The sequence below is a fragment of the Chelonia mydas genome, chromosome 27 (genome assembly GCF_015237465.2).
Source record: "Chelonia mydas isolate rCheMyd1 chromosome 27, rCheMyd1.pri.v2, whole genome shotgun sequence".
NCBI classification, from domain to species: Eukaryota; Metazoa; Chordata; order Testudines; family Cheloniidae; genus Chelonia; species Chelonia mydas.
This window is the reverse complement of record NC_057860.1, coordinates 1,092,107-1,119,332: the sequence shown is the minus strand read 5'-3', so window position 1 is coordinate 1,119,332 and position 27,226 is coordinate 1,092,107. Positions and strand designations below refer to the sequence as shown.

The window sequence follows — 27,226 nt, the reverse complement described above, 5'->3', positions numbered from 1 at the left end:
TGCATGCAATTTCCCCACCCAGATGTGGCCCTCAGGCCAAAAAGTTTGCCCACCCCTGTACTAGACACTAGTCCTCCAGCAAGAGGTGGATGGAAGCATGACCCTCAGCTCTTTGCTAGGAGCTGGCAAAGAAGTTCTGGTTTCAAGTGGAAGCCGTTACTGAGCAGGCAGGGCACCACTGGAAGCTCCCATTGGTCAGTTGGTGTCACAAGGTAAGTCAGAGGAAGGTGAGGTCAGAGAGAGGCTGAACAGCCATAGCTCCCAAAAGAGCAAATGCTCAGGTCCTCCAGGGTACAGCCCATAATCCTTTCAGTATTTTCCCGTGTACCTCTATTTGCTTTCTAGGCCTGTCAGCATCATCTGGAGTTAGAGTGACAACACTCTAGGGCATGTGCTTAAGACTTGGAGAGACAGCAGTTAAGAGGAGAACGTGCACAAGCTTCTTTCACTTGTTCATCTGAAAATGCAGGGAAAGGTGGGGAAAGATCCAACAGGGTGCAGAGACTCACCATGAAATTTCTTGTCCAGGATCATCTGTGACAGTTTCCTTTCCACATCAGCCTGAAATTGAAATAATCTCTTGAAGCAAACTGCAGAGCAGTGGATTTTACCGCCCTCAAGCCACAGACCTGACAGGATATAAAGATAGCTGCTTCCAAGCAACATTTCAGCACTTGTAATTGAATATCTTTGCAAGCCAGATCTCACATACAGACTAGCTTGCAATTACAGTCAGTTTTAGGCAAAGCAGGATGTCAGAGCAGCCATGACCAGGAACCAGCTTTTAACGATCAGAGTTCTCAAGTGACCTGTTGTCTTTTCACATCATGAAATACAGTACAATCTTCATTTCATACATACTGGAATCAGCAGGGGATTTGGAGCATTCCTGCTTGACTCAGCAAGCATCTAGGTAGCTAAGCTTCACCATGCCTCAGACTTTGATGACCTGCTACAGCTACCAAGTGGCCCACTGGGAATCAGGCCTTTGTTCTCCACTCTCTGCTATGTTGGTAAAACTCACAATTAAGGAATGTTTGTGCTCCCAGTGTGTGCTAGCGCCCAAGGGCTGAGTTAGAGAGCGCACCATTTGGAAATGAGGTTGTATAGTGGAAGCAACCATATGGCCATGAGTAAGATACTCTCCATCACCCGACATGGCAGCTCTGGGTTTAGAGCCTCTCTGACAGTTTGGGGCAAGGACATTTCTGGGTGCTCCTGAGAGCAAGAGGAGTATTTTTATTAAGACTTACACCAGCTGAGAGTCTCCTTTATGCACTGCGGGAAGTTGATAGAGTGGGGGTCTGTACAGTCACTGTGCCAAGTTCATCCCTGGTGAAACTCCAGCCAAGGGAGCAACTAGTTTGGCCCACTACCTTTTAAGAGCTTTTCAAGTCAAGTCAAGGACCTTTCTAGAAGGCTTTGTCCCAGCTGTTTCATGACTGTTATATCCTGGACTGCCATTTGCTGCCCACCTGGATTAAAAAGGGCTAAGACAGATTCAGTGAGGGGGTTACTGAGCATGGAAAACTCTACAGCACTTTATAGGGAGGCTCCTTCAGACTCTTCAAATGTAGAAGAGTTAGCAAGTGGTAGAAGTAGCAGGGGCAGGACCTGGGGACAGGAGGAGGGTTTTGTAGGGAAGCCCATCTCTCCCTAAGCAAAAAACGTAGACTGCAAGCATCTTACACGAACCCTTGCCCTCAAGGGGGTGTGTGACAGGGTGAACCAGGCCCTTTGAGGCCCCTTGCAGCCAACTAGAGCCCAGAAGTCACAGATAAATGCAGCTGCAAGGCCTGAGCAAGTCAGTTCCTGGCTGGGGCCAAAAGTGCAAGGAAGGATGCTCCACTCTGGCCAATGGGAACTTGATGGGCTGCATTAGTTGAACCTGGGAGCAGGAGGACCTGAGGACTCTAGCCCTAAGGTAACGGACAGAGGTGAAGAGGCCAGTTGGGAAGGGAACCAGGGAACACAGCAGCAACCAAGTGAAGGAAGCAGTACATGGCTGATACCTATAGGGTCCCTGGGTTGGGACCCGAAGTAGTGGGTGGGCCCAGGTTCCCCCACCAGCCACTGGGGAAGTGGCCTAAGCCCTGAGAAGGGGATACGGCTCATTCAGAAGCCCAAGCAAAGGGCTGGAATTGAAAGGGCTCAGGGCTCTGCTAAAGGCAGACTGACTGTCTGGTGAGCCCTTTGTTATGCCCCCCCAAGGGGGCTGAACTTGAGAGATGACCTGGCTGGACAGCTGGGACAGTGAGAATCAGTGAAGACAAAGTCTCCAGAAAGAAAGTCCTGGGGCAGTGCTCTATAACAGAGCACAGAAGAACTTAAAGTTAGCCCAGAAGAGCCTGAAAACCGAGCCCAGAGACGGGGCTGAAGACACTACCAAGGGCACAACGACAGTCCTTGCTGGACCTCTGTTACCCCAGAAGGGGTTCACTCATGCCTACTGACTGTGTGACTGGGCCGGTGGGCTGAGTCCTAGTGAGGTCGGCAGCCTACAAGGGGCACCAGGAGAAAATTAAGAGAGGTGAGTGCAACCGTCACAGGAGGGATTCGCCAACAGTGGATCTGCTCTACTCGTGGAGCTGCCCACACCTGGAGATTCAATGCACGGAGTTATTTCATGGTGGTCATCTGACTCCTTGGTTTCTTTGTCCTCTTTACTAAACCAACCCACAGATTTCTAGCAATGTTCTTACCTTTGAGAGCTTGATGAGGCTGGATATGTGTTCCATCTATAAAGGGAGAGGAAAAACCAATACAGATACGGGAAGTCAAGCTTTAGTTTTGCCTTTACTACAGAACAAGAAGGTATGGGTTCTTTCTACATGACAACTCAATATTCCAGCCATCTACCCCAGATGGGTTCCTTTGCTTCATCTCATTTAGAATTCGGACCACAATAAAATTCTAATTAAAGGTGGACAGGCCACAAACTGAACAGCTGAGTCATCATTTCACTGCTTCAGTCCAGATTTAAGATTGGTATTAGTCCAGCCTCACCCCTGCCTTGGAAGATCCCTTAGAGCCAAGCACTGTCAATCAACGTGGTACAAACATGCCTATCTAGAGCATAATGAAAAAAACGAAAGAGCATGCTTTTGACAGTTCTGGAGGTTCCCCCATCAGCCCTTTGACAGCCAGTCGTTTTGAGCTGAAGACGACGACTTATGGACTCAAGTGCCAGTCCACCAAGTGGTCAGCAGAACTCATTTGAGGGAGTCAAAACACTCCCTACCACGGCAGATTACTTCACCTACCAGCCTCCTGCTTATGTCTAGGAAGCTCACATGCCAAGGATGGGGGGTGGGGAGGAAGCTGCCAGAAGTAAAGAAACACTTACCTGTACTCTGGAAAAGGGTTCAATGACTCTGATCAGATTTTGTTCCAATAAGTTATCATAGAGTTTAGCCAAATGAGTGTTGATGATGGGGTCGTCCCTGAGCTCCACCTTATAATCTGTCAGAGCCTACAGAAGACATGCCGGGAAAAAATAATTAAGCTTGGAGGTGGTAGTGAAGACAGGTAGTTGGACTTGGCCCAGCAGGTCTCCTGTCAGGGCAGACTATAGCCTCCCTTGCCCCCAGCATGGTATCAGATGTTAAACTGCTACTACGTATTACATAGCCAGAAGGTCAGTGTCCAGCACCTCAGCAAAATCATTAGGCTGATTAGTATCTTTCTTCACATTCTTTATAATGATGTGACCCAGAGGCCTAGGTAAGCAAATGCATTTGTTCGCCTCTTTGAGAGGTTTGGCATAACAGGGTTTCTCCCCTCAACTTGCGTTTTCTTCCTGAAGAATCTTTTAAAAGGCTTCAGTCCAGGAAGATAAAAATGTTTAAAAAGTAATAGAAGTATCCAAATGGGAAATCATTTCAAACGAATGAAAATCTAAGCAGGCAGCGGATTTCTTCAGGCTGACAAGGAGGACTCTTATGCAGGAGTGAGGAGAGTGAAGAAAGGAAGGGGATACTAGCCACAGAATTTACTCCTGGGGGAATTCTGCCCCACTGTGCAAGAGCAGAATTAATGCCCCCTGCAGATTTTACTTTCTCCATGCAGAAAAACTGATTCATGCATCCCACCCAGGCAGTGGGGGTTGGGCGGGAAGGTGGAAAGAGAGAGAATATCTGGTTAGGACATCAGGAGCAGCCGGGGGAGATGTAAATCACCACCTCAGGGGGGCAGGGCGGGTGTGCAAACAAGACTCTGTCCCTCTCATGGTGCATCCGGAGCTGGGGATACCTTGACTGGTGGCTCCTACTGTGCACCAGGCTCCAGCTGCAAGTCCCAGCCGGCTGGGGCAAGGAACCCACCCCCGGGAGCCTCCCCCAGTTTCAGGAAACCCGTACCGCAGCCCTGCTGCCTGCCCCATCGCTCCCCAGCCGCAGGGGGAGAGTCACTGTGGGGGGATCTGCCCAACCCCCACACACAGACCTCCCCCACTGAGCCACAGCCTCTGCATCTGGACCCCGACTTCCCTGCCAACACCCATTCTCGCAACCAGACCACTCCCTGCTGAGCCCCCTGCATTCAAACCCTCACCCCGCCAAGCTCCACCCCATCAAACCCCCCCACACCTGGACACCTACCCCACCGAGCCCCAACCAGCTACACCCAGACCATCCCACCCCATGGACATCCTTCCTTAGTCCCCTGCGCCCAGACCCATGCTGAGCCCCATTCCCCAGCCCCGCAACCCAAAGCCCTCTGCTGAGCACAAGCCACCTTCACTTGAACTGCCTGCCCACCCCCACCCACAGAGTCCCAGTCCCCACAATGAACCCTCCGATAAAGCCCTGTGCATCCAAATCTGCTCCCCCACCCACCACCACATCCAGACTCCCCACAGAGCCACCCACACCCAGATTACGCCACACAGAACCTTCTCACCCCACACCTGGATCCCCACACACTGAGCGCCTCCACACCTGGATCCTGCTGGGCTGAGCCTGCCAGCCCCACACTTGGATTAGGAGGGCAGCGTTGGGCATGCAAGATTCTGTCCCTATCACTTGCTGGGGAGCCATATAAATGTGCTAATATGTCTACTAAGGAATTTGTCAAAAAACCACAAAAACCCACATTTCCTGAGTCTTTTTTTGTTATTCACATACTTGCTGACAGGTATTTTGAAATAAATTACCAAAATAATTAAAAGTTGTGTGATTATATTGTGTTATTTTGACACATAAAATACGCAAAATTTTGCAGCGTTTTAAAACACTGTGCACAGAATTTTTAATTTTTTGCACAGAATTCCCTGAAGAATAAAAAGTGGCATTTTTAGAGTACTAGTGACTTGAGTCTATAGGCTTCAGCCTAATCTGCAGTGAACACAAGTTCCCATCTTCCATAATTTAGTAGCTCCCTGCTCAAAAAAGGCCAACTACATGAATAGCAGCAGGGTACTGAAGGTCACAGTTAAAATGTACCTCTCTTGGCTGGAGAAGGGGACAAGTTTACAGAGCACCAGTGCCACTGCTCTGTCCCTCAGCATAGGAATTTGCTCTGTTCTGCTCTAATGTGATAATTTGTCAAGTTTCACTTCTGTTGGTAAATTCTGAATAACGCAAAATTCTCAAAAAATGGCAGAGTGTCTTGTGGCACCTTATAGACTAACGGACGTATTGGAGCATAAGCTTTCGTGGGTGAATACCTACTTCGTCGGATGCATGTAGTGGCAAAATTCTCAAGTGTTCCCAAATTTCCTCCCTTTTCATATTAATAGCAAATGGTTTGTTAAGAGTATTCAGGCTTCAAACTTCGTGTTGTTAGGCAAATCATGTGGTATTGAGCCAGAACAGCACAAATGCTACAATCAACTAAGCAATTTAAAATGGTCTTTCAGTAAAAGGTGAAAGATTCATATATTCCAGCTTCATTTTTTCCCCACAAATCTGTGCTAGAAGAACTAGACCACTTAATTGTTCACGGAAAGCAGATATGGTCAAAATGGTATTAGTTTTCAAACTCAAGCAAATACCACAAGAACACTCTTTCTGCTATAGCTTGGCTCCATCACGAGCACTAAAACTTCCATCTTTTCACACAGTCCTCCGGACACTTAAAATGCAACCTCTTCCCATCTGGAGTCTTCCTGCTCACTTACCTTTTCAAAGTCTGCCAGCGATCGATTCTTACTGGCCTGTGCCACACACTTTAGAGCTTCTGTCTGCAAAGAGAAAATGGAGCTAGTGTTAGTATTTGGTGGTGTCCAGAAAAATGTTATGCCAGTTGAATGGAGCACAGAGAAAGTTCTTAACTACAAAAAGAAGGAATGTTCCCTTTGCAACAAAGTCTCATGTCTGTTTAATTCCATATACACAGAACAAGAACATCAGCTGACCACAAAGGAAGGCGAAAACCCAACAGTTGCAGGTCATCTAGTATCAGAACAGCTTCATGCTGACAAATTGGAGTTCTGTAATGTTTGAGAGCTGCAGCAAAAGGATGCAGTTCCTATCAAGGTTGAATGTAGGGAGTAACTTCAGTTGCAGTTCTGCAACGTGCACATTTCAGAACTGCCTTCAGAAGCTGCAAATTTAGGTATTTTTAGCCAATTAAAATCACATTTCACACCTCAGTTACGCTGTCTCAGGTTGGTGGGGGGAAGAGGGGTGTCACTAGATGTACTAGTGACATGGGCTGTATTACAGGAAGCATTTCCTGCATGAAAGAGAATTTTGTGTCTAATCTTCCTAATAACTGTAGAGAAGGAGAACTGTAGACAGAAACAAGGACTGAAACATTACCTTGCATGTTAGAGTTGAGGATCAGTACTAATAAAGAGCTAAAATGGCTCTGGTAAAGATTTGCTAGGCCTGGCATATTGCAAGGATTCAGACTTTCCAATCACCCCATCATGATTAACAATGTGCTTTGCTCCCTCCCAATCCCACTTAACTGAGAACATTTCAGCAGACTCTCCCAAACAAATGGATACTTTATACTGTGGGAAAGCTGGATACACTACTTTTCAAGTTAATCAGCATTACTCAAGAGCGTAGATGCATTAGAAAGGCAGTGTGGTCTAGTGGTTAGGGCACTGGTTGGGAGTCTGGGGACATGGGGTTGTGTTCTCACATGCCGCTAATTTAATGTGCGGTGTTGGGCACTTCATTTTCTCATCTATTAAATGGGGATAACATCCCCCTGTGAGGTCGGGAAGTAATATTTGAAGTGCTCAGATACCATGATTGTTGGGGGAGGAGGGGAGAGAGAGAGGGAACAACAAATACAAGTATCCAGCAGTATCGTGTGCAATGGAACATAGACCAACCCAATACAATAGCTGGGTAGGAAAGACCAGGGTTTATTTAGAAATATGGTACAGACAAGACACCATTCATTCATTCACTGTTCACTCATCCTTCCTGAAATGGGTACTCCATCTTATCAATAATCAGTGCTTACCACAATCCTCTTATTAGCTAGACCTCATAATCCCTTGTGCTTTGATGGAGAAACTGAGCCAGAACAGTTACATGATTAATCAAGACCACAGAGGGTGTAAATGGTTAAGCCTCGATCAGTCTTTAGAACTTCCTGGCTTAGTCCCATGTTCAGCCTACACCTCATTAAAAGCACGAGCTGGTTTGTTACTACAGGATCACTCCTGTGTACCAAGGATGGGTTAGTTATTTTAAGACTAAGCCAGCGCCCTGGAGATCATTTGCTTTGAAGAAAGAGCCTCCATATTTAAAGAATTACATGGAAATTGCAAGCGGTTTCATTTCAATAAAAAAATCCTGTTTGTTCTAAGATATTAGTTGCTCGGCTTCACCTTACACTCTTCTGGATCTCTCAAGAACTGCTCAGCTATCTCTGTATGCAGAGGGACTTTCAAAGTGAGCTGACAAGCAAAAGCATGACACAATTCAGCCGTACATGCTGGGCCCAAGCCTGCAAGATGCTACATCAATGTGCTGAGTGTGCTTAGCTTCCATTACAGGATCAGGCCTCAGCTGAAGTATGGAGAGAGACAATGAAGGAAGACTGAAAGGCTGAGAGAGTTTTCTATACCTGTCTTCCTGCATACCGCAGAGCAAGCTTCCCACTCACTAATGCCTGCACATCCTCTGGGCTGGAGAGAGAAGGGAAGGAAACAAGTGTCACTGTGGTTCTAAATACAGGTATTAACAGTTACCTTTTCCAGCTGAGCCACAACCTTCCTGACTCTCACATGCCTCCACATAAGTGCTGCACAAAATCATCTCACTCAAGTTTTCCATTATAAAACTAAAATGTCTTGGACTTAATTTCTAATAAGAACCTGGGCATTCCCAGGAGACATGAGATTACCAAGGCTCTAATATTAAAGAAATAGAAGCACGGAATTAGTTTAAAAAAAGAAAAACAGCATTGGCCGAGTGTGGTCAGCTGTGAGACTGGAATAGGCAATTCCATTCCTGTTTCAATGTAAGTGTTCGTCCCACAACCTACGTGCCACCTACGTGTTGAGCATGATTTTGCACAGCAACATGTATTTCAATGCAGTGATGGCTTTTGGGCTGTCAATTGAATCGTATCCCTCAAATGCCTCATAAAAGTAGGAGTAGGCTGTTTTCCAGTCCTTTTCTTCTGCTGCATGGATAATGCCTGTTGAGAGAGGGAAAAACAGGCAGAAGTCAAACTCAGTTCTGCATTCAACTGGAGGCAGATGGAAAGTGTGGCTGCTTAATGCTGCATGTTGCACTTTACTGCAAGGGATACTTTCCCTTTAAACTCACTTAGTCCTGAAGTCCTCTAAACCCTCGTTCTCTCTTCCAAGTAGAGCAAAACAGATAGATAGCAAACCCAGAAAAACCCGCACAAAAGCTGTGGCTCTAGCAAGATAAAAAGCAATAAAGTGCTGAAACATACGTTGCACCTCCTCTGTCTGTTCAGATAATGTCTACAGTACCAGCTTCTCCAAATGACATATCTAAGAAAAGTTATGGGACCACTGGAACTGCAAGTTAAAGGCATCTTCCCAAGCTCATTAGTACAAATGATCGCTTAATCAGTTTTGCCTGGTCAGACAGAGATTGTGAGCAACTGAACTGCTGCATAAATTTATCACCAGATTGAAACAGGGAAAATCTACAGCTGCAACAAATGGCTGTTTGCTTTTTCCTGAATAGCGGCGGAGCTAGTGCTTTCACTGTTGCCAACTTGTGAGATTTTATTATGACTCTCATGATATTCTGTGTTGTATTTAAAGTTCCACCTCCTGAAATCAAGTGAGTACATGAGATTCTAACCTTTCATTTTAAAGGGTTTCTGGGCCTTATGGCTGCAGAGGAAAGCTTGAAAATATGACCCAAGTGCACCCAGAAGGCTTGAGAGCCAGAAGGCAAAGAAAAAACCCATAATTTATTTTTAAAATCTAATGATTTTTAAACCATTCATTTTGGTGTTTGATGTGTATGCAGTGTTGCCGCTCTCAAAAACATCACAGCAATGAAAGTGCATTAAGAAAGAAAGCAAGCATGAGTCTCCATGAACAAACTGAGGAGATCAGAGGGTTGAGGAATAGTTATCTAAATCAGTTGTGAGCACCTCTCAAATGTTTGTAAACTGGGTCACATTGACAGCATTACAATTGTGGTAACATGAAGTACCACATCTGTCAGTACGGACAGAGGAGCCATATCACAGTCCACTGATGTTCGACCCTCCCTTTCTCTTGAAGGGCTTTACCTGACTGCATGTCCAGTGCTGCCTGCAGTTTGGGTGGGCAGTAGATTGCATTGGCTGTAGTTCGTGCAGAGGTTAAAGCTGCTCTTGCTTTTGGCAGATTGCTCAGGGCATGGTATGTCTTGCTTTCTAATAGCTGCACTTCAACCAACAGAGCCTTGTCATCCATCTTTTTCAACTCCCGCAGGAGCTGAGATCCTGACAAGAGACATGAACAATAGCATTTGTAACTTGCTCCAAACCGCTCTTTGGTCAGTGGGAGCAAATCAAGATCACTGTGGACAGCACCTCCTTCCCCAAAGTAATGCTGCTTTTCAGACATGCATTCAGTGCCTGGAAGAGTCCAGGGTGCTCATGCCCACATTCTGTGGTTCTAAGGAAAAAAGAAAAAAAAAAAAAAAATGGACGGGAAGCATAATGGACAGGAAGTCTGGATCCAGAGTATAGTAGTCTTGGATCAAAGTGGGATATGAAAAAACTAGGGACAGTTCTGCATTACAGACAGGAGACCAGTTATTAAGATGGCAGACGTGATACAGCACTGAGAATGTAAAGTCTTTGGGTCCCTACTAGGCTGGTCAAAGTGTCCTCGTACATAATGCAACTCATCGTTCCCCATATTAGCCTCATTTTTAATTTGGAAGCAGTGAACTATTGCCACCAAGTGGCAACTTACCTAGCTGCAATGCCTCTTGGTATCTCTTTGTATCAAAGTACAAAGACACCAGCCTTGCCTGGAGAAGAGAAAAGGAATTGCTGAGAGGGAAGTCAGAGAAAAGTAACAGATTTTGCAAAATGAAACTTGGTATTCTCATTAATTTGCACTTATTGGCTATGTTAGTGTTCTGCTTTGTACTGTCTAATTCCAAATGCTGTCAGGAAGCTCTGCTGGATCTAAACACAACTGGGAAAATACTCTCCCACCAAGAAAAATCTCTGGCCAAGTTGCCGCAAAAAGTGCAACAAATCTTAGCATCATCATGTTGCCCTGTCACTTGTGCAGATCTGGGGAACAAAAAAAAAATCTCTCTGCATTTACAAAACACTGAATACAGTCAAGTGGAAAATACACCCCCCACCACTACACACACACACCCCATACCTCTAGAGCCTGGCGTAGGAAAGTCCTCTTCTCTGATTTGGCCCATTCAATACACTCTAAACACAGGTCGACCTTAGGGGGAACAAAAAGAAAATCATCTTCCATTCTCTTTGTTACAGGAAGATGATCCAACCCAAACAACGAAATCACTGTTTGATACACAGCAGTGACAAGCAAAATAAAATGGGGAGAAGGTGGTGCTGATTTCAACTGCACTGTTTAGGCCTATAAGGCGAATCTTACCACATAGGTCCAAAGGCCTGTGCTAAACACCAAGTTATCCATTATGTTATGAATTACACCTGCTGGACACGCACACAAATGCTACAAATTACACCTGGTAGGTCACACACAGTTCGAATCTAGGCTGAGGCACATAAACAAAGTCCACAACTGCCGAGTTCCCAAAAAACATCAAGTTTATTATGCTCGAGCGTGGTGCCCCCCTGCTAGCCAGGAGGGGACCCCGAATACAGATTATACAAAGGTTATATACTTTTTAGCAAAGCATGTTGCTCTCGTGCATCGGAAACCTTAGCCAATAAACAAACCCCTTTCTTATGTACCACCTATCCCTGCTTGGTGCATTCCTCGTGCTAAACTAGTATGTTAATTACACAGCATGGTCCTAAAGCCATGCATCAGTAACTTTTATTATCAGGATGGGAGGCCTCACATCAAAGGCCAGGAGATAGGGAGTTTAGGGACTGACAGAACAGATAGCAGGAGTCAAGGCAGGCTGGAGACAAGGAGGAGGATTTTCACAGGAATGCAGTATCTAAGGAACACTCCTCCTGGTGCATGATGTGCTTGCTTTTAGACAATGGTGGGCCCCAACCAAAATGGAGTTACATGTGCTAACTTTTCCTTAACAATTACAGACAAATACTAACCTGACTGAGGCGCAGGTTGAAGTCAGTGGCCTCAGAAGCAGAGATTTCACAGTACAGTCAATTATGACATACTTATCCTCTGTGTTTCAGTCAATCTTGACCTTGGGATCATATACAGCTAAAACATAGCCTCACATTAGATACCCTTGAGGTGGGATGTGCATTAAGTTGTATCAAACTTGTGAGACTTCTGTAAAATGAGGACTGTAGCAGGAACCAAGCAGAAGATATGCATTTAAGCCTGATCTTATAACCTCATGGGAATGTTACAAGAATGGAGATAAAAGGGCTATGTTTAGAATATAAACTACTTAATATCACTAAAAGAAAAGGAGTACTTGTGGCACCTTAGAGACTAACCAATTTATTTGAGCATGAGCTTTCGTGAGCTACAGCTCACTTCATCGGATGCATCCGATGAAGTGAGCTGTAGCTCACGAAAGCTCATGCTCAAATAAATTGGTTAGTCTCTAAGGTGCCACAAGTACTCCTTTTCTTTTTGCGAATACAGACTAACACGGCTGTTACTCTGAAACCTGTTAATATCACTAATTTAATCTCATGTCGTGATTGCTAATCACTGTCTGTTACTGTATATTACATGTATTTTAAAAACCCAGAGGATAAGCAAGAGTTTCTCTCTAGCGTCTAAGTCTCTTGTAACCCCAAAAGGACTACACCAGAAATGAAACAGGACCTCCTCACTCTACTGCAATAGTGGCAGTTTCTCCTAGTGAGAGCAGCACGCACTTGTTCCTACAGGTAAGCCCACTGCTGCGAAAGGCACAGTTGAGGTGGTTTTCCTTTGATTTTAGACTTTAATTATATTGATTCAAACAAAATTTGAGAACAGAAAATAACAGCCAGTCAACTGCTGAAGTGTCATCCTGTCAGTCAGATAAGTGAGGAGGAACTCCCCATGGTCTGTGCTGTCACAGACGGAGCAGAAAATTAAGCATCTAGATCTTATGGTTATGAAGAAAATCCCAAGTGTTAACATATCTTCCTGGCTCCAATGCTATTACTGTTGCTCCTAGTTCTCTCAAAAAGCTGTAGCATGAAATCAAGGCTACTCTAGGCAGTTTCAGCTCCGCTACTCAGGAGCAGTTGTGAAACTGACAAGAACAGTGTCATTGCTGCTGCTGGAGAAAGCAGATCAGTAGCAGAGACAGGCCTGGGAGATATTCAGGGGCAAGGATCAATTACAAATGGAGACTAAAGGAGGGCAGAAGCCACCTCTGCAGGCAAGAGGCTCTGGCACATGAGAAAGCAAGCTCTCTTTTCCAACAGCCCAGTTTAATCATACAGAGATAGAGCCAGTGGCTGAGACAAAGGATGGCACCCCTGAGCAGTATCCAAGATCAGCAATCCCTGCCCTTCCTATCAGTTGGGATCTGGATCACTGGGTTTCTCACTGAGACATTGCCACGGCCATTTCTGGTAGTGCCCCAAATGATATGGGCCTCTGGCTTGTAGAGGTCTGAAGTTTTTCAATCCCTTAGTTATAGGAGTTACCCAAGACCAGAGGAGGATAAAGTATCAGAGCCAGAACTTCAACTCAAGAATCACTTTCCCACCAAGAATCGCTGCCAATTAGCTCTGGAGCAGCAATGCAGCTACCATATTCCATCAGAGAGGTAGCAGGATTCCTGTAGTGCTGAAATGATCTCTACAGCACACTGATAAAATGCTTCACAGTTATCTGCACTGCTCCAGCTCCTTCCATCCAAGAGGACTTCATAAACAAACATCCCTATGTCAGAGATAAAGGAAGCAGAGGCAGAAAAGTGACATTTTGTCAGTCACACAAGTTATGTAGAGGTGCTGGGAACATAATCTATGTTTCTTGACTCCTTGTCCTGATCTCTAAGATGACTGTGCAACTGGCATCATAGGGTTTCATTTCTCTATGCTTCCCTATCAAGCATATTTGGCTTATAAATACTTTCTAACTGCCAATCACACAGACTACCATCCTGGGGTCAGACAGTATGGTTCTTCTAGCTTGCAAAGAATCACCAATAAAATACTTTTATTGTTGGAGTCCTGGTGGTATTCTTCCCTATACAGAGCTATTTTAATTTTAAATGAAAATGTCTGGATGTAGAGAACTATTTGGCCGTAGAGAGACATGACTCTTGAATTCATCTGTAGGTTCCCAAGTTTCCTGTCTTAAGTGTCGTGGTGCATTGTTAAACAGCTGCATGTTTCACTCTGGAAGTGACTGACTATACCTAAGGGAGTGAAGTGATCCTGTGTATAATGATTAAGGTACTTGATATGTTTAAAAGAGTTACATAAGATTTAACACCGCCAATTGCCATTAAGCATATGCAAAAAAAAATCCCAAACTTTTAGATCATTCAGACAGTGAACTAAAAAAGAAAATGAAGTACATTTTAGGTCCCAAACATTAACCAAACTGTTTATGCATAATAAAGCGAGGCCTTCATATAAACACTGGGTAACATTTTCAAAAGTGCGTAAGAGATGTAGAAGCCCAAGTCGCATTTTCAAGTGACATGGTCACTTAGCAGCCTAAGTCATTTAGGCACTTTTGAAAATTGTACCTGCAATCTCAAGATGGAATAACATGAGAACCAATTGTTTACACCAAGGCACCCTCACCAGCATTAGAGTCCCATCCCAATCAGAACAGATTGTAAAGTTAGCATCTCTGATTGGAGCACATCTTATCCCGAAGGATGCAGAACTTACAAACTATGCACAAGGATCTCTGCAGCTACCTCTGAAGTAAAAGAGAAGCTGCCTAACAGAGCACAGCAACACTGCACAAATGGAATCTTCTACAAGAGCAGGAACAGTTGGTTGTCACTTCAGATCAAGGGTAGAAAAGTTCATTTAAAGTCAGTATGAGGCAGCAGTTCACTTCATTGTAATAGCAGAAGAATTGGTACGAGAGTAACTTCTCTCCTCATTGCTCACCAGCTGAAAACAGGTTATACTGTGGAAGTGATGTGCTGGCTCTGAGTGTTTAAAAGGTGCCATATGTATCTACTGGTGTTGCACTGAAGATCTCTGAAGTAATAATTCACTAAGTTTTTGTGGCTTACGCAGCAGTTCATAGCCCCGGCACCTCTGGGCTTGCTGCATCAGTTATGAAAGTAAAAAAAAAAATCGCTTGAGCCTCGGCACCTAACTGCCTATGCTCTGGCACCTCTTTCATTACAAATTAAGCACTGGCTTCCAAGTATGTCTGGAGCTGAATCTTTTGACTGAACTTGGTGATGTATCCCAGCCATTACTCTGATGCTGGTACAGTACTGTGCTAGCTTAATCAGCAGGGTGATGTCTGCCTTTCAGTGTGTCCATCTTTCTGGACTTATTTTTCCAACTATTTGAACATGTACTAGCCTTTCCATAAAAGTTGCTCAGATTTTTCCCGAGTCCCCCTTATCCTCACTTCCTATCCCACATCAGCAGAAAGTGTCAGCTATACCAAAATCTACAGTCACCTAGTTTGAGAATACTCATAAGCTAGTTGCGCACACCCCCTAAAACAGCCTGAATTAGCCACTTTGCCCAAGAAACCCAGCCTGCAGAGCTAAGGCAAACGGGATGAAACTTAACCAAAGGCTTAATTTAGACTGAATGTTGTGAAACCTTTCCTACTGGTGAGATCTATTTGGCTGAGGTAGTCTCCTCAGGGAAAAGATGAAAGCTACATTAAATAGAGAATTGACTATGCTTGATGGAGTCATCCATTGATTAGAGAAGGAAACAAAGGCAGGACTCCTGGGCTCCATTCCTTGCTCTGCCACTGTGGGCAAATCACGGTGCCTCAATAGAGCAATCTGGAGTATGGAGTAATACTTGCCTGAAAGAGGTGTTGCAATACGGGGTGCTTTGAGATCATAAGCTGAAAAATGGTAAGTAATATACACCAAGTTCCATCCACCTTCTTAATTTTATAAGACCCAATTATTCTATGAACCATTCCAGACTTAACGCCCTCACTACTCTGGTCATGTGTTGTGACATATTCCACCTACAGACTGAGCTCTTTGGAGCAGGTATATTGCACCTCATCTAGCATTCTGTACCCTGATCACACTATATAAAATTACTAAAACTGTACATTTAATAGCAGGCAACATGATTCTCAGAAGTTTAGAAAGTCCAAGCTAAGAAGTACTTCATTCCTAGCATACTGAGGTTTCTAGAAAATCAAGTAATTTCTTTCAGTTTACATAGTTATGCATGAATTAGATTGAGAGTAGCCAATATTTTATTACCAGAATATGATCAGATGCATTACATAGTGAGCATGTCTTGTGACATATTACAAATTATTCTTCACTGTACAGCAGAACAAAGCTGTAAGCCTTTGAGGAATGAGCTCGTGTCTGAATTCAAGGGGTCTCACCTCCTGTCCTGTAGCTGCCTCCATATCGAGGAACAGATCAAGGAGAGATCGCACTAAACGGGCTGCCTTTGCTTTGCTGATGGAATTCAAGAAGGGTCGAACATACTTCAGAAGTCCTCCAAGTTCTGTATTCAGGACAAATGAGCCATGAAAGAACAACATTTGGGCATTCAAACTACAAGACACACAATAATCTAATGTTATATTGCAATCTGGGTACTCACTAGGTCTACACACAGCAATATTTATTATACCAAATACTTGAAAAACAGCATATCCTGTAAGTCAGTGGTAAATGACGACTCCCAAGGAAGAGTGTATTGTAGTTAAATTGGAGACTGGAAGCCAAGACTTTTGGGTTTTATTAGTGGCTCTGATGCTGACCAATTATGGGACCTCTGGCAAACCACTCCATTTGCCTATTTATAAAAGCATATAATAATAATACTTACCTCAAGTGTGTTTTAAGGCTCTTAATGTTTGAAAAGTGCTTTGAGATTTTTGGATAAGAGGGGCAATGGAGTTTGTAATGCAAGTGTATTCTTTGTCTGCTCTGGTTTAATATTTTAATGTACCCTCCCTCACCCACCTTCACAAGAGATAGGTCAGATTCACAACATAATATACATTCTCAACAGGAAGAATAGTTATGAACATGAAATTTTGCATACATTTTCCATTATGTGCATTATTTTAGATCTTAACTTATTTTCCAGTAAACTAATTTTCTGCTCTGCTTATTAGTTTGTACCTTAATTTACACTTATGTAGTGCATCTCAGCTTAGTGTAGTGAATCCCCAACAGATATGGGCTATACAATACAGAGCACTTAATCCTACACTGTGATGGAATGTGGCAGCGAGAGCATTCAATGCTGCCCACACCACCACGGGAACAGAAGAGAAGATGTACCCAACTGAACTACCTGGAGGATTTAGGAAGGCAGAGCCATTAGAATTTTGCCAGGACTCAGATTTAACAGCACTGCTCTTGTGGTAATCACCATGGGATCTATAGTGACAAGTTGTCCTGGTGTCCGATTACATTCCATCGGAAAGATGACGTTTCCAGCAGCACAGCACCCCCTAGCAGAAAGCTAAGGCATTGGCTCAACATTTAAGGAAGTGTGTCCTTATTTCCTGCACAATCAGGTATTGACTACACCCGACACTGCTTAGCTTACCCAATCCGACAGGATGACAGTACAAAATGACACAGCTATGGACTATCAATAGTACGCTACATTTGCATAATTTGCTTAAGTTACCTGATAATCACTTCACAATTCTTACTTTAAACCAAAAAAGGAGAAAACTGAAATCCAAGAATTGGATGAAGGTTTGGTTTTTTTAATCTCTTTATTGAAATTACTATACAAAATGCACTAAGTTCTTGTTGCTTCTCATACATTTCAGTTTTTTTGGGAGTCCAATAAAGATAGTCAAGAAACAATATTCTTTAATACTGTATGTATTACCATATTTTGTGTTATTGCATAAAAATTCTCCCAGCTCTATAAGAATGTGCAGATTGTTTCCTCATACTTTTGGAGGAGTGCACATTTGTTTATTTTTAAACCTTTAATCAATAATTACATCACAAACCAGATTAACATTTTGAATCCTACCCCATGCTTAATTTAAAAGTATTCTATCCCACTTAGTAAAGGTGGTGTGTTACCATTTCCATGCATGGGAAGCAATCATTTTAGCACAAATGAAACCTATCAATCTTAAGTGTCCCTTCGAGTTCAATGCAGGCTGTTTTGTATCTTGTAATAATACTTGGGCACCACAAGTCATGAGTATGTTCACAACGCACTGCTAGGATTTATATGGGGAGCATGACAAAGCAGCAGTTAATCTCAATCGCACCCTGCCTGAGATCACTTTGCTCAAGATCCTTCCAATTTAGGAGTTATTATTGACTGTATTTCTCCTACATTTGAATCTACAGTGACCAGGAACTTTCATTAGTGTCCTGACCTTTTCATAAAAGCAAATAATGTTACTACTACTTCACAGGCCAGCAGTGGAAGTAACAAGAGATTACAGCTTTAACGGATCATGATTTTGGTGGCATTCATTCTTAAGACACTCATTCCACTGAAAGCTCCTTAACTTTATAAGCTACCTAACAGAGGTAAAAGTACTTGTCATTATAGGGAAAGGCAAAGACATCTCTTCAATGGCTTATCTCATAAAGAATGCAACCCATCATGACAGCAACAAACTGACAATGGCCTTTTCTCCCAGTGCCACAACAAATAAGAACAGATTTCAAAGTAGCAGCCGTGTTAGTCTGTATCCGCAAAAAGAAAAGGAGTACTCGTGGCACCTTAGAGACAGCTCACGAAACCTTATGCTCAAATAAATTTGTTAGTCTCTAAGGTGCCACGAGTACTCTTTCTTTTAACAAATAAGAAGTTTGCCAAATATAGAATAAAACCTAACAACCTTCCCTCCTGCAGTTAAAAGGGCTGCCTCTGGATCGGCCCATTGGACTTAGGAGGAAGGGAGCATATAGGCTGAAGTGACACAGCAGATGCAATGATGACATGAAGACACTATGTTCTTCCTTGCTCCCTGACGCAGCCTGTTTTTCCACTGAACATATCGGGCAAGGCTTGTTTCCCTCCAGACATGATCCTGCATACTTAGCTTTGGGTCATATTACTAAATTAGCTAGTAATTTGTCTTCTTCAGCCCCCCCCACCCCCCTTTCAAAATCCATCAGTTTCTCAAGTAACACAAGGCACTACCTCATCTCCTGGGCACAATGCCTCTGCAGCATCCCCTGGCTGGTCAGGACCAACTCAAACATAGGTCTTCTGCACAAAGATGCAGAATGCTAATAGGCCAAAATTCCTAAAAAAACAGGATTTTCAGGTTAAACATTCAGAGAACATAAATATTGCACCTGATTTAAATAGCCTTGCCCAACCCTGCCAGGTAATTCATCAAGTTTTATTTCACTAGAGATCTGACTCAAAAGGAGGCCTAGAATGTTGAGTCACTGGGAGCAAGACAATAAATCCATACATTTTACTAATTTGTGGCTGAGGGATTATAAATTCATGCCCACAAACTGGGAGTTCCAACAGAAATTTCTTTCCCCTTGGAATTACTGCTATTTTTAGTATTTTTTAAGTAAGTGCAGCGTTGGTAAGGAGGGACTGACTGACAGCCCTAGATAACTGGAACAGCAGCCATGAAATATTAGGTCTGCTGCTCCATCACAGGAAAAAGGCAATCACACACTACAATGCCATTCACCAAATCCCTGACCTGAGGGAACAATGCCAATCCTATGGCGATGAGCAACAGTATAAGATTGGACTGATGAAGGGGTAAATTAGTCCCTATGCCAGTTTATTTCTTAGCCTCTGCCAAGACAGATGACAATGGATCAATTGCAGCAATGCTTTTTGTAACAAGAACATTTGTCCATTAGGAACAGACTACCAATTTATTTCATGTTAACAGCAGTTTAGTGGCATGAGGGACACTTTTAAGCTTCAAGCCCTACCAAATCAGGCTTTATCTTCCTTTCCTAAACTGTTGTTGTGTCTGATCTACAGAACCTTTCTTCTCTAGGAAATTAAGATCACTTCACTCCAACCCTAGAATTTTTAATTATTGTCCAGAATTTGCAGGAGACATCCCCCTCGATAGAATCTATACTGCAAACTTCGCATAGCACTCCCAGCTGTAGTACTGGAGGCATTTTGAGTGCGACTCTCCACAAACATTACAGCACAGTGTTGGGTTCTCAGTCGGAAACTAGGAAGCTTTGATCCTTAGAGGATTTAGGGGAATCAATCAGTGCGGCTGAAATGCTATAAATCTTTGACTCAATTTGTTTTGCAGTAGTTATAACTAATTCCCTGTCTGCTTTTAAAATCCTCTTTTCACCAAGGGCTTTTGGGAGGACTGAAGAGCAATACCAGTGACAAGAGGAAAATGTCCTCTGGAAATTACCAGTAGCAGAGCAAAATTTATAAGTTTAATCAGTTTCATTCCTGCTGTTTATAACACAATGAAACAGTGAAATTTTCAAGAAAAACTCATCAATTTTTAGGCAGCAGAACAGAAATGTGGAGGTCAAATTCAGAGGTACAAGCGTAGACCCTTAGACTGCAGGGAGTATTTTACCCCAGCCTGATGTGAAAGTGAGCATAACTCACTTACAAAGGACCTGAAAGAAGGCACAAAATATGACAATTTAGGATCTAGCCCAGGGGTCTCATACACACAGCCCGCAGGGTTCTTTTGTGAAGCTCGCCAAGCTCCCCGCACTGCCCCCCCGCCGCACGTCCCCACCGCCCCTCTGCCTACCTGTGGCGCTGCAAGCCCGGCGCCGCTCCCTGAAGGGGCAGGAAACATGCCCCTGCAGCCCCGGGTGGGGGAAGAGGGCTCCGTGTGTTGCTCTTGCTTCCAGGCACCGCCCTCCACAGCTCCCATTGGCCGGGAACGGGGAACCACGGCCAATGGGAGCTTCGGAGGAGGTACCTGGAGGAGCAGCAAGAGCAGCACCTGGAGCCCTTGCCCCCCCGCCCCCAGGGACATGGTTCCAGCTGCTTCCTGGAGCGGAGCAGAGAGGTGTGGGGCCAGGGCAGGCAGGCAGTGAGCCTGCCCTGGCCCTGGTGTGCGCCACTGCCACCTCAGAGCCACTCTAGGTAAGCGGCACTGGGCCGGAGCCCGCACCCCAAACCCCTCCTGAACCCCACACCCCAACTCCCTGCCCTGAGCCCCCTGCCGCACCCCGCACACCTCCTGCACCCCACATCCCAACTCCCTGCCCCTTTGGGGAAGGGGTTGGAATGGGGGCAGGGAAGGGGTGGGAAGAGGCGGGGCCTCATGAAAGGGGTGGAGTGGGGGCAGGGCCAGGGTCAGCAAGGGGAGGGTGTCAGTGATGCAGCCCTCAGTCCAATACACTAGTCCTCATGTGGACCTCATGGTCATTTGAGTTTGAGACCCCTGATCTAGCCTAAGAGTAATTTACACGCACGCTTCCGATTTTGCTATCTTCACACAGTGGATGACAGAAAAAGTGGCAGCGTCACTTCCACCAGGTTGAGGAGTAGAAAGAGGCATCATCTCTTTCTTCCTACCTCAGCCTCCCAGCAGAGCTCTGGGAAGCCCAAAACCTTCAGCCTGTCCTGATCCGGTGTATGCATTAAATGAGCTTCTCTGAGTGCTAGTAAATCCTCTCTTCCTTCCCAATCTTTCAGAGCATCCTTGCAGTTCTCACTAGTGGGCATCTGGTACATAAAATCTTGACTTTCAATCAAGCACCAATTTATAAAATTTGTACTAGTCTCAATTGAGAAGTGTTTTGGTTTGGTGGTACTCTTGTTAACCAGTGATCCTAGGAGGTCACCCAAAGTGCATTACGTTGTTTGTAAAGTCTCCGGTCGTCAACTTTTATGGATCAACAACACCTAGAACAGTTTATTCCATTTTCTCTACAACTAACTGATTTATTTTTAAAGGAGGGAACTAATTTTGTATTGGTGTCATCTTAAGTTACCAGTTCAGAAAGGAACAGTTTCTTTGCATTTAGGGCAACACTGGAACAATCCACTCTGCCACAAGCTATGTTCAATTGCAAATCAGAATGTCTAGAATACTCAGACATACCTAATTTAGTACCCACATATAAACCAAAAAGCTAAAATATGTACTTATTTATGTTAAGTGGGGAATAAAGCATCTGACTTTCAGAACAGACCTAAAACTGATCAATTATTATTTAAGACCCCTCAGCACTTTTTAAGAGAGACTGCGGTGTTGACCAGGACAGCAGAATTAAACTCCATTGGTTAGTTACATTCTGTTCTCTTACACTTTCCAAACAACTTCAGTTTGTTTTTAAAAAGTACATGTTCCACATTATGTCCTGAATTATGGTTGCATACGGCTAAACTGCTGCCCGGCTACATCTGCAGCAGACGGAGTGAGCTTTGTCTGAAGTTGGTGTATCAATTTGTGAAGTCCTTTTGGATGAAAAGTGCTCAATAAATGCAAGATCATTGTTCTCCAGCAAAAAACTGCTGAACTTTCACTGTAACGAGCATGCTATCTTAGAACTTTCCAGGGAAACCGAAGATAGGAATATAACTGAACCAAACAATTACTGATTAGAGACGTTTCACCCATTCCTCTCCTTTCATACATCTCCAAAAGAAAGACTGTCACATCTTCTCTTATGTAGAGCTGGTTGGGAATTTCCCAACACATTTTTCCATCAGTAAATGTTAATTTTTCAAAACAATCGCCCAATTCAAAAGCTTTTGAAAAATAAATTCAAATTCTTGAGGTGTCCCGTTTCAACATTTTCCTCAATGAAAAGTTTTGGTTTTTTATTCAAATCAACTTTTAATGTTGAACTGGTTAATTTCTGCTAAGTGCAGGTTTCTTTTTAAAAAGGCTGAAGTCCCCAGTGTAAAGGGGGAGCTAGGGGAGTATGTGTGGGGGGGGCCCCCCCTAGGTTTTTTTTAAAGATTTATTGGTTTGCAAAAATTTCAGATTAACTTCAGAACAGGAAAAAAAAGTTTCCAAATTTCAAAGACTCATGGGATAGGAAGTAGCTCCCTCCACCCCAGCTCTACTCTTATGTTTGCATCTCTCTACAGACCCATGAACTTCGTGTACATGCATGTTACAAGAATTCCAATTAGTCAGAATTTGGACTTACCTTCTGCCTGCCCGGTCTTAGCAAGAAGCGCCCCCAGTTCCAGGATGCTCTGCTCTTTAACTTGTACTGCCTCCTCATCATTTTCCTGGACATCGCGCTTCACTAGAAGAAAGTGGAACAATACCATTTCAATCAAAACACAGAATCTACATAATTAGTTAAGTTTTTCACTTCTTTCCAGAAACTAACTAGTGTGTCAGGTAACAATGGAGTCAATCTGGCTGGAATATTTATTACATAGAAATGTTAGGTTTAGAAAGCTTAAAAACAGTTAATTATCTAGACTTTACAAACAGTTGCATCTAGCGGACAAAGTTTCTCGTGTCCTGAAAACAGGTCAGATTTCAGATTCATAAAGCATCACTAAGATCTTTCTAGCTGTTCAACAAGGACTGTTCTAAAACAAGCATCTATTGTTGCACCATAAGGAGTGCTCTAATAAATGACACCTTCTAAATGGTGACATCAAGCGTAGAACCTGCAAGCTGGGTAAAAAAATACTCCCTTATTGCTTGGTGCTAGGATCCTTGTTTTTACTGCTGTTGTGTGTAATGTTGCAATCACTTGGCCAAAGCGCCACAAAAAAAAGAATGCTAAGGCTGTATGAAGCTGTGAAATTAATCTGTTTGCACTTCCATGTCAGATACTGCAGGCATTACAGGCTCTCAGCTGCAAAAGTTGGAGCTGTCTCTCCTCATAAAGGTTTTCATACCTTTTGCTACTACTTAGTGCTTTACAAATATTAAATCACCAACTGTGAGACAAGCAAGTATCCCCATCTTTCAGGTGAGGAAACAGAGGAACAGAAATATGAAGAAATTTACTTGACTGAGACTAGAGTTGGGATTCCTTGCTTACTTGTGCAGCACTACAGCTAGGATTATAATTCAGAAGTTCCTACTTCTCACTCCACAGAACAAGACCTTATGCCCCAGTAACTTAATATGCTCAGTATCATACGCAAAGTAATTTTGTTTTCCCCACCACAGAAGGTCTAATTATAGTAAAAGAAATACCCACTGCCTTAAAAAAAATAGTCTACTATAGCTTGTCACATCTCTCAGCTGATAACCAATGGTACCACAAACTATTACTTTTGACTAGGACTGACTTGACAAGAAGTAATAAGTATGTTTAACAGATCTGGAAGATGCCAAGCAGTACCTTAACTAGTGCAGGGGTAGGCAACCTATCACACGCGTGCCAAAGGCAGCGCACAAGCGGATTTTCAGTGGCACTCACACTGCCCGGGTCCTGGCCACCAGTCCGGGGGGCTCTGCATTTCAATATAATTTTAAATGAAGCTTCTTAAACATTTTAAAAACCTTATTGACTTTACATACAACAATAGTTTCGCTATATATTAAAGACTTATAGAAGGAGACCTTCTAAAAACATTAAAATGTATTACGAGCATGCGAAACCTTAGAGTGAATAAATGAAGACTCAGCACACCACTTCTGAAAGGTTGCCGACCCCTCAGCTAGTGTGTCACATCTCTAGTTAACATCACAGGATAAGCAAGCTTCTCAGGAACCCAAACCCTAAAAATCAGACCACACAAATGTGTATATTATTTAGTTTACAGCGTGGACCTCATTGTTTGCCCCAGGCCACCAATGCAACAGCAAGACATATTATGTTTTCATGTGTTTCCTTCCATAGTGTCTCTTTTTTTAATATGTAGTTCACCACCTGCAGAATAGCCATCTGAGAGGTCTATTTTGAGATTATACAGTAGCCAAGGAGACATTTAACTGCCAAACACACAGCACCAGTATTTGTTCAAAGCCTATCCTCAGAAATAAGTCACCTATTACAAAGAATCCAGAATTACTGATTTATTTGGCTGTTCATTTCTAGGGCTTCTTCTCTCCCCATCCCATGATCTACATTACAAATACATTTTGAGGACCTGAATTAAACATGGTTGTTCCCTGACATAACTAGGCCACTGCTCCATTTTGTAGTTTTTGCATGTCCCTGACACTCCTAAATCCTTGAGACAGTCCCCCATGACATTTGTAGTGTAGGAAGGTAGCACAAATAAAAACAAATTGGATTCCTGAAACAAAAAAAAGTTACACTGAAGATTTCTGTAGGACTTCTTCAGCCAGAATCTAGGATTCCAGTTCAACTGTTTTTACGTATGCTTTGTTTAGCACTCAGCATTACCAACACTTTCATCTGAGGTTATTTTTGCACTGCGAAACATTCATGTACCCTAAAAGGCAATTCAAGTAGCATTATGTTTTATACTATACAAGAAAAACATACTTTCAGCAGAACTCCTGAGACCTTAAGGGTGGCAAACACTAGACAACTACTACAGACCTCCCTCCACTGACCTAACTTACTATAGCACTCACATGCTACAGGTTTCAGAGTAATAGCTGTGTTAGTCTGTATTCGCAAAAAGAAAAGGAGTACTTGTGGCACCTTAGAGACTAACCAATTTATTTGAGCATAAGCTTTCGTGAGCTACAGCTCACTTCATCGGATGCATACACATGCTACAGTCATGGAAACTACTGAAACCCTAAACAGACCGTATCCTAAGTGGACTCTCACTGATTGCTATTGGGATGCACTGTTCATGACACTCAGTGTGAAGCAGTGTTCATGGATTTTTCCAATCTGACAATTGTATGGCTTTCCCAGTTCTACGGCATGTCACTATAGCATGAGCTGAATAGTAACATCCAAGGGGTAAGCAACAGCTTACCCGCTTTCTATCAAAGAAAACTTTCAAGCATGGAGAGATGCAGCAAAACAGCATCTGCTCCCCACCCAAACTCAAATTAAATTTGCACAACTATGAAAAAAATGCTCTGTAACCCATTAGTGCTTAATCCACAAATTGTATTCTCTCTCCCCCCTTCACAGAACCAACTGCAAGTCTGGCCAGCACTCCAAGGCAAGGGTAGTTTCCCACCCTGGGTTCAAGTGCGCTGTTTGGAATCATTCACGAGCACACTCCTCTGATCTCTAGGTTACTCGCCAGCTGAGGCGGTCACCCTCCCGCCTGGACGGTAACCCGAGATCCGGCCATGCCGCCCTAACAGGACTGTCGCACAAGAGCAACTACACGCCACCAACCGTGGCCTCAGAAGCCCGTGGCACTTCAGAGCCGCTTACCCGAGCAAGCAGTGGGTGGAAGCGAGACAGAAACAGACCCCGGGTCACGCTCAACCCCAGACCCCGCAACGGGGAGAGCGGCAGAAACCGGATCCGCAGGCCCCACAGCAGGGAGACGCTGTTCAGAGACCCCCAGCTGCAGGGAGCCGGAGGGGGTCGGCGCCGTGCCCCGGGGAGAGCGGGCTGACAGCAGGGTCACCCCCCAAGTCTCTCCCGGACCGGGACAAACACTGCGCGGGCTCCACACCACGGCGGGCTGCGGGGGGAAAGCACCTAAAGAGCGGGTCACCCCCCCTTCCCAGAGCCTCGCTGGCTTGCCCGAGGGAGGAGAAAGGCCAGCCCCGGCCGGCAGCGGAGCGGGGCTGCCCCTGCCCGCCATGGGGAGCGCGCCCGGGGGGGGTCGCCCCCCCGCCGACGGCAGGGACCGGGGCCTCTTTAAGCCCCCGCCGAGCCGGGACCCCAGGCCCGAGCCCCACGCGCTGCCCGGGAGGGCGAAGCGGGGCCGGCGCCCCGGCCCTGCCTCCCGGGCCCAGCGTGAGTCAGCGGGGGCCGGGGGCCTCGCTCCCTCCGCGGGCTGCGGCCTTGCGCCCCCCCGGCTCCCACGGTGAGTCAGCAGCCGGCACGGCCGGTCCCCCGCGCCGCCGCCGGGCCGAGGAGCGCGAGCCGCGGGCCGGCCCCGCCGCCGGCCCCGGGCCGCTCACCGATAGAGTGCAGGATCCCGATGGAGGCCTCGCGGTCGGTGGAGAGCAGGGACTGGGCTCGCTGGAACTCCAACACCGCCGCAGCCGCCATCTTAGCCGCTCGCTCGCTCGCTCCTCACGCCGAGGCCGGAAAGAGCCGGCCGGGCGCGCCGCCCCTTCCTGCAGCAGGGCATGCCGGGACCTGTAGGCCGCGCCGGGCGGAAGGGGCGCGCGGGGCATGCCGGGACCTGTAGGCCGCGCCGGGCGGAAGGGGCGCGCGGGCCGGGCTGGAGGGGTCTGATGGGAGAGAGGGGCCACGTGGGGCGCTCGTGTGGGGCGGTGGTATGGGGTCAGGGGAGAGGCTTTGTGTGGCGCTGGTACGGGGCTGGGGCCATGTGGGGCGCTGGGGCCATGTGGGGTGGTGGTATGGGGTCAGGGGAGGGGTTTTGTGGGGCACTGGTGTGGGGCTGGGTGAGACGGGCCATGTGGGGCGCTGGTACGGGGCTGGGGCCATGTGGGGCAGTGGTATGGGGTCAGGGGAGGGGCCATGTGGGGCACTGGTGTGGGGCTGGGGCCATGTGGGGCGCTCGTGTGGGGCTGGGGCCGTGTGGGGCCGTGGTATGGGGTCAGGGGAGGGGC

General features: G+C 45.2%; 1 protein-coding gene across 1 annotated transcript in view; it reads right to left on the bottom strand.

Annotated features, from left to right (window-relative positions):
• The window catches only part of PSMD11 (proteasome 26S subunit, non-ATPase 11), a 28,601-nt gene extending 1,791 nt beyond the window's left edge, over positions 1-26,810 (bottom strand). Inside the window, exons 1-12 of the mRNA XM_037886774.2 lie at positions 26,609-26,810; positions 22,770-22,871; positions 16,070-16,194; positions 10,790-10,861; positions 10,364-10,421; positions 9,691-9,885; positions 8,463-8,607; positions 8,032-8,092; positions 6,119-6,181; positions 3,347-3,472; positions 2,703-2,738; positions 510-561 (exon numbers count right to left, since the gene is read on the bottom strand). Coding sequence (XP_037742702.1) covers positions 510-561; positions 2,703-2,738; positions 3,347-3,472; positions 6,119-6,181; positions 8,032-8,092; positions 8,463-8,607; positions 9,691-9,885; positions 10,364-10,421; positions 10,790-10,861; positions 16,070-16,194; positions 22,770-22,871; positions 26,609-26,699 — 1,126 coding nt within the window. The 5' untranslated portion in view covers positions 26,700-26,810. The remainder of the gene's footprint in view (positions 1-509; positions 562-2,702; positions 2,739-3,346; positions 3,473-6,118; positions 6,182-8,031; positions 8,093-8,462; positions 8,608-9,690; positions 9,886-10,363; positions 10,422-10,789; positions 10,862-16,069; positions 16,195-22,769; positions 22,872-26,608) is intronic.
• Between the last annotated feature and the right edge of the window lie 416 nt (positions 26,811-27,226).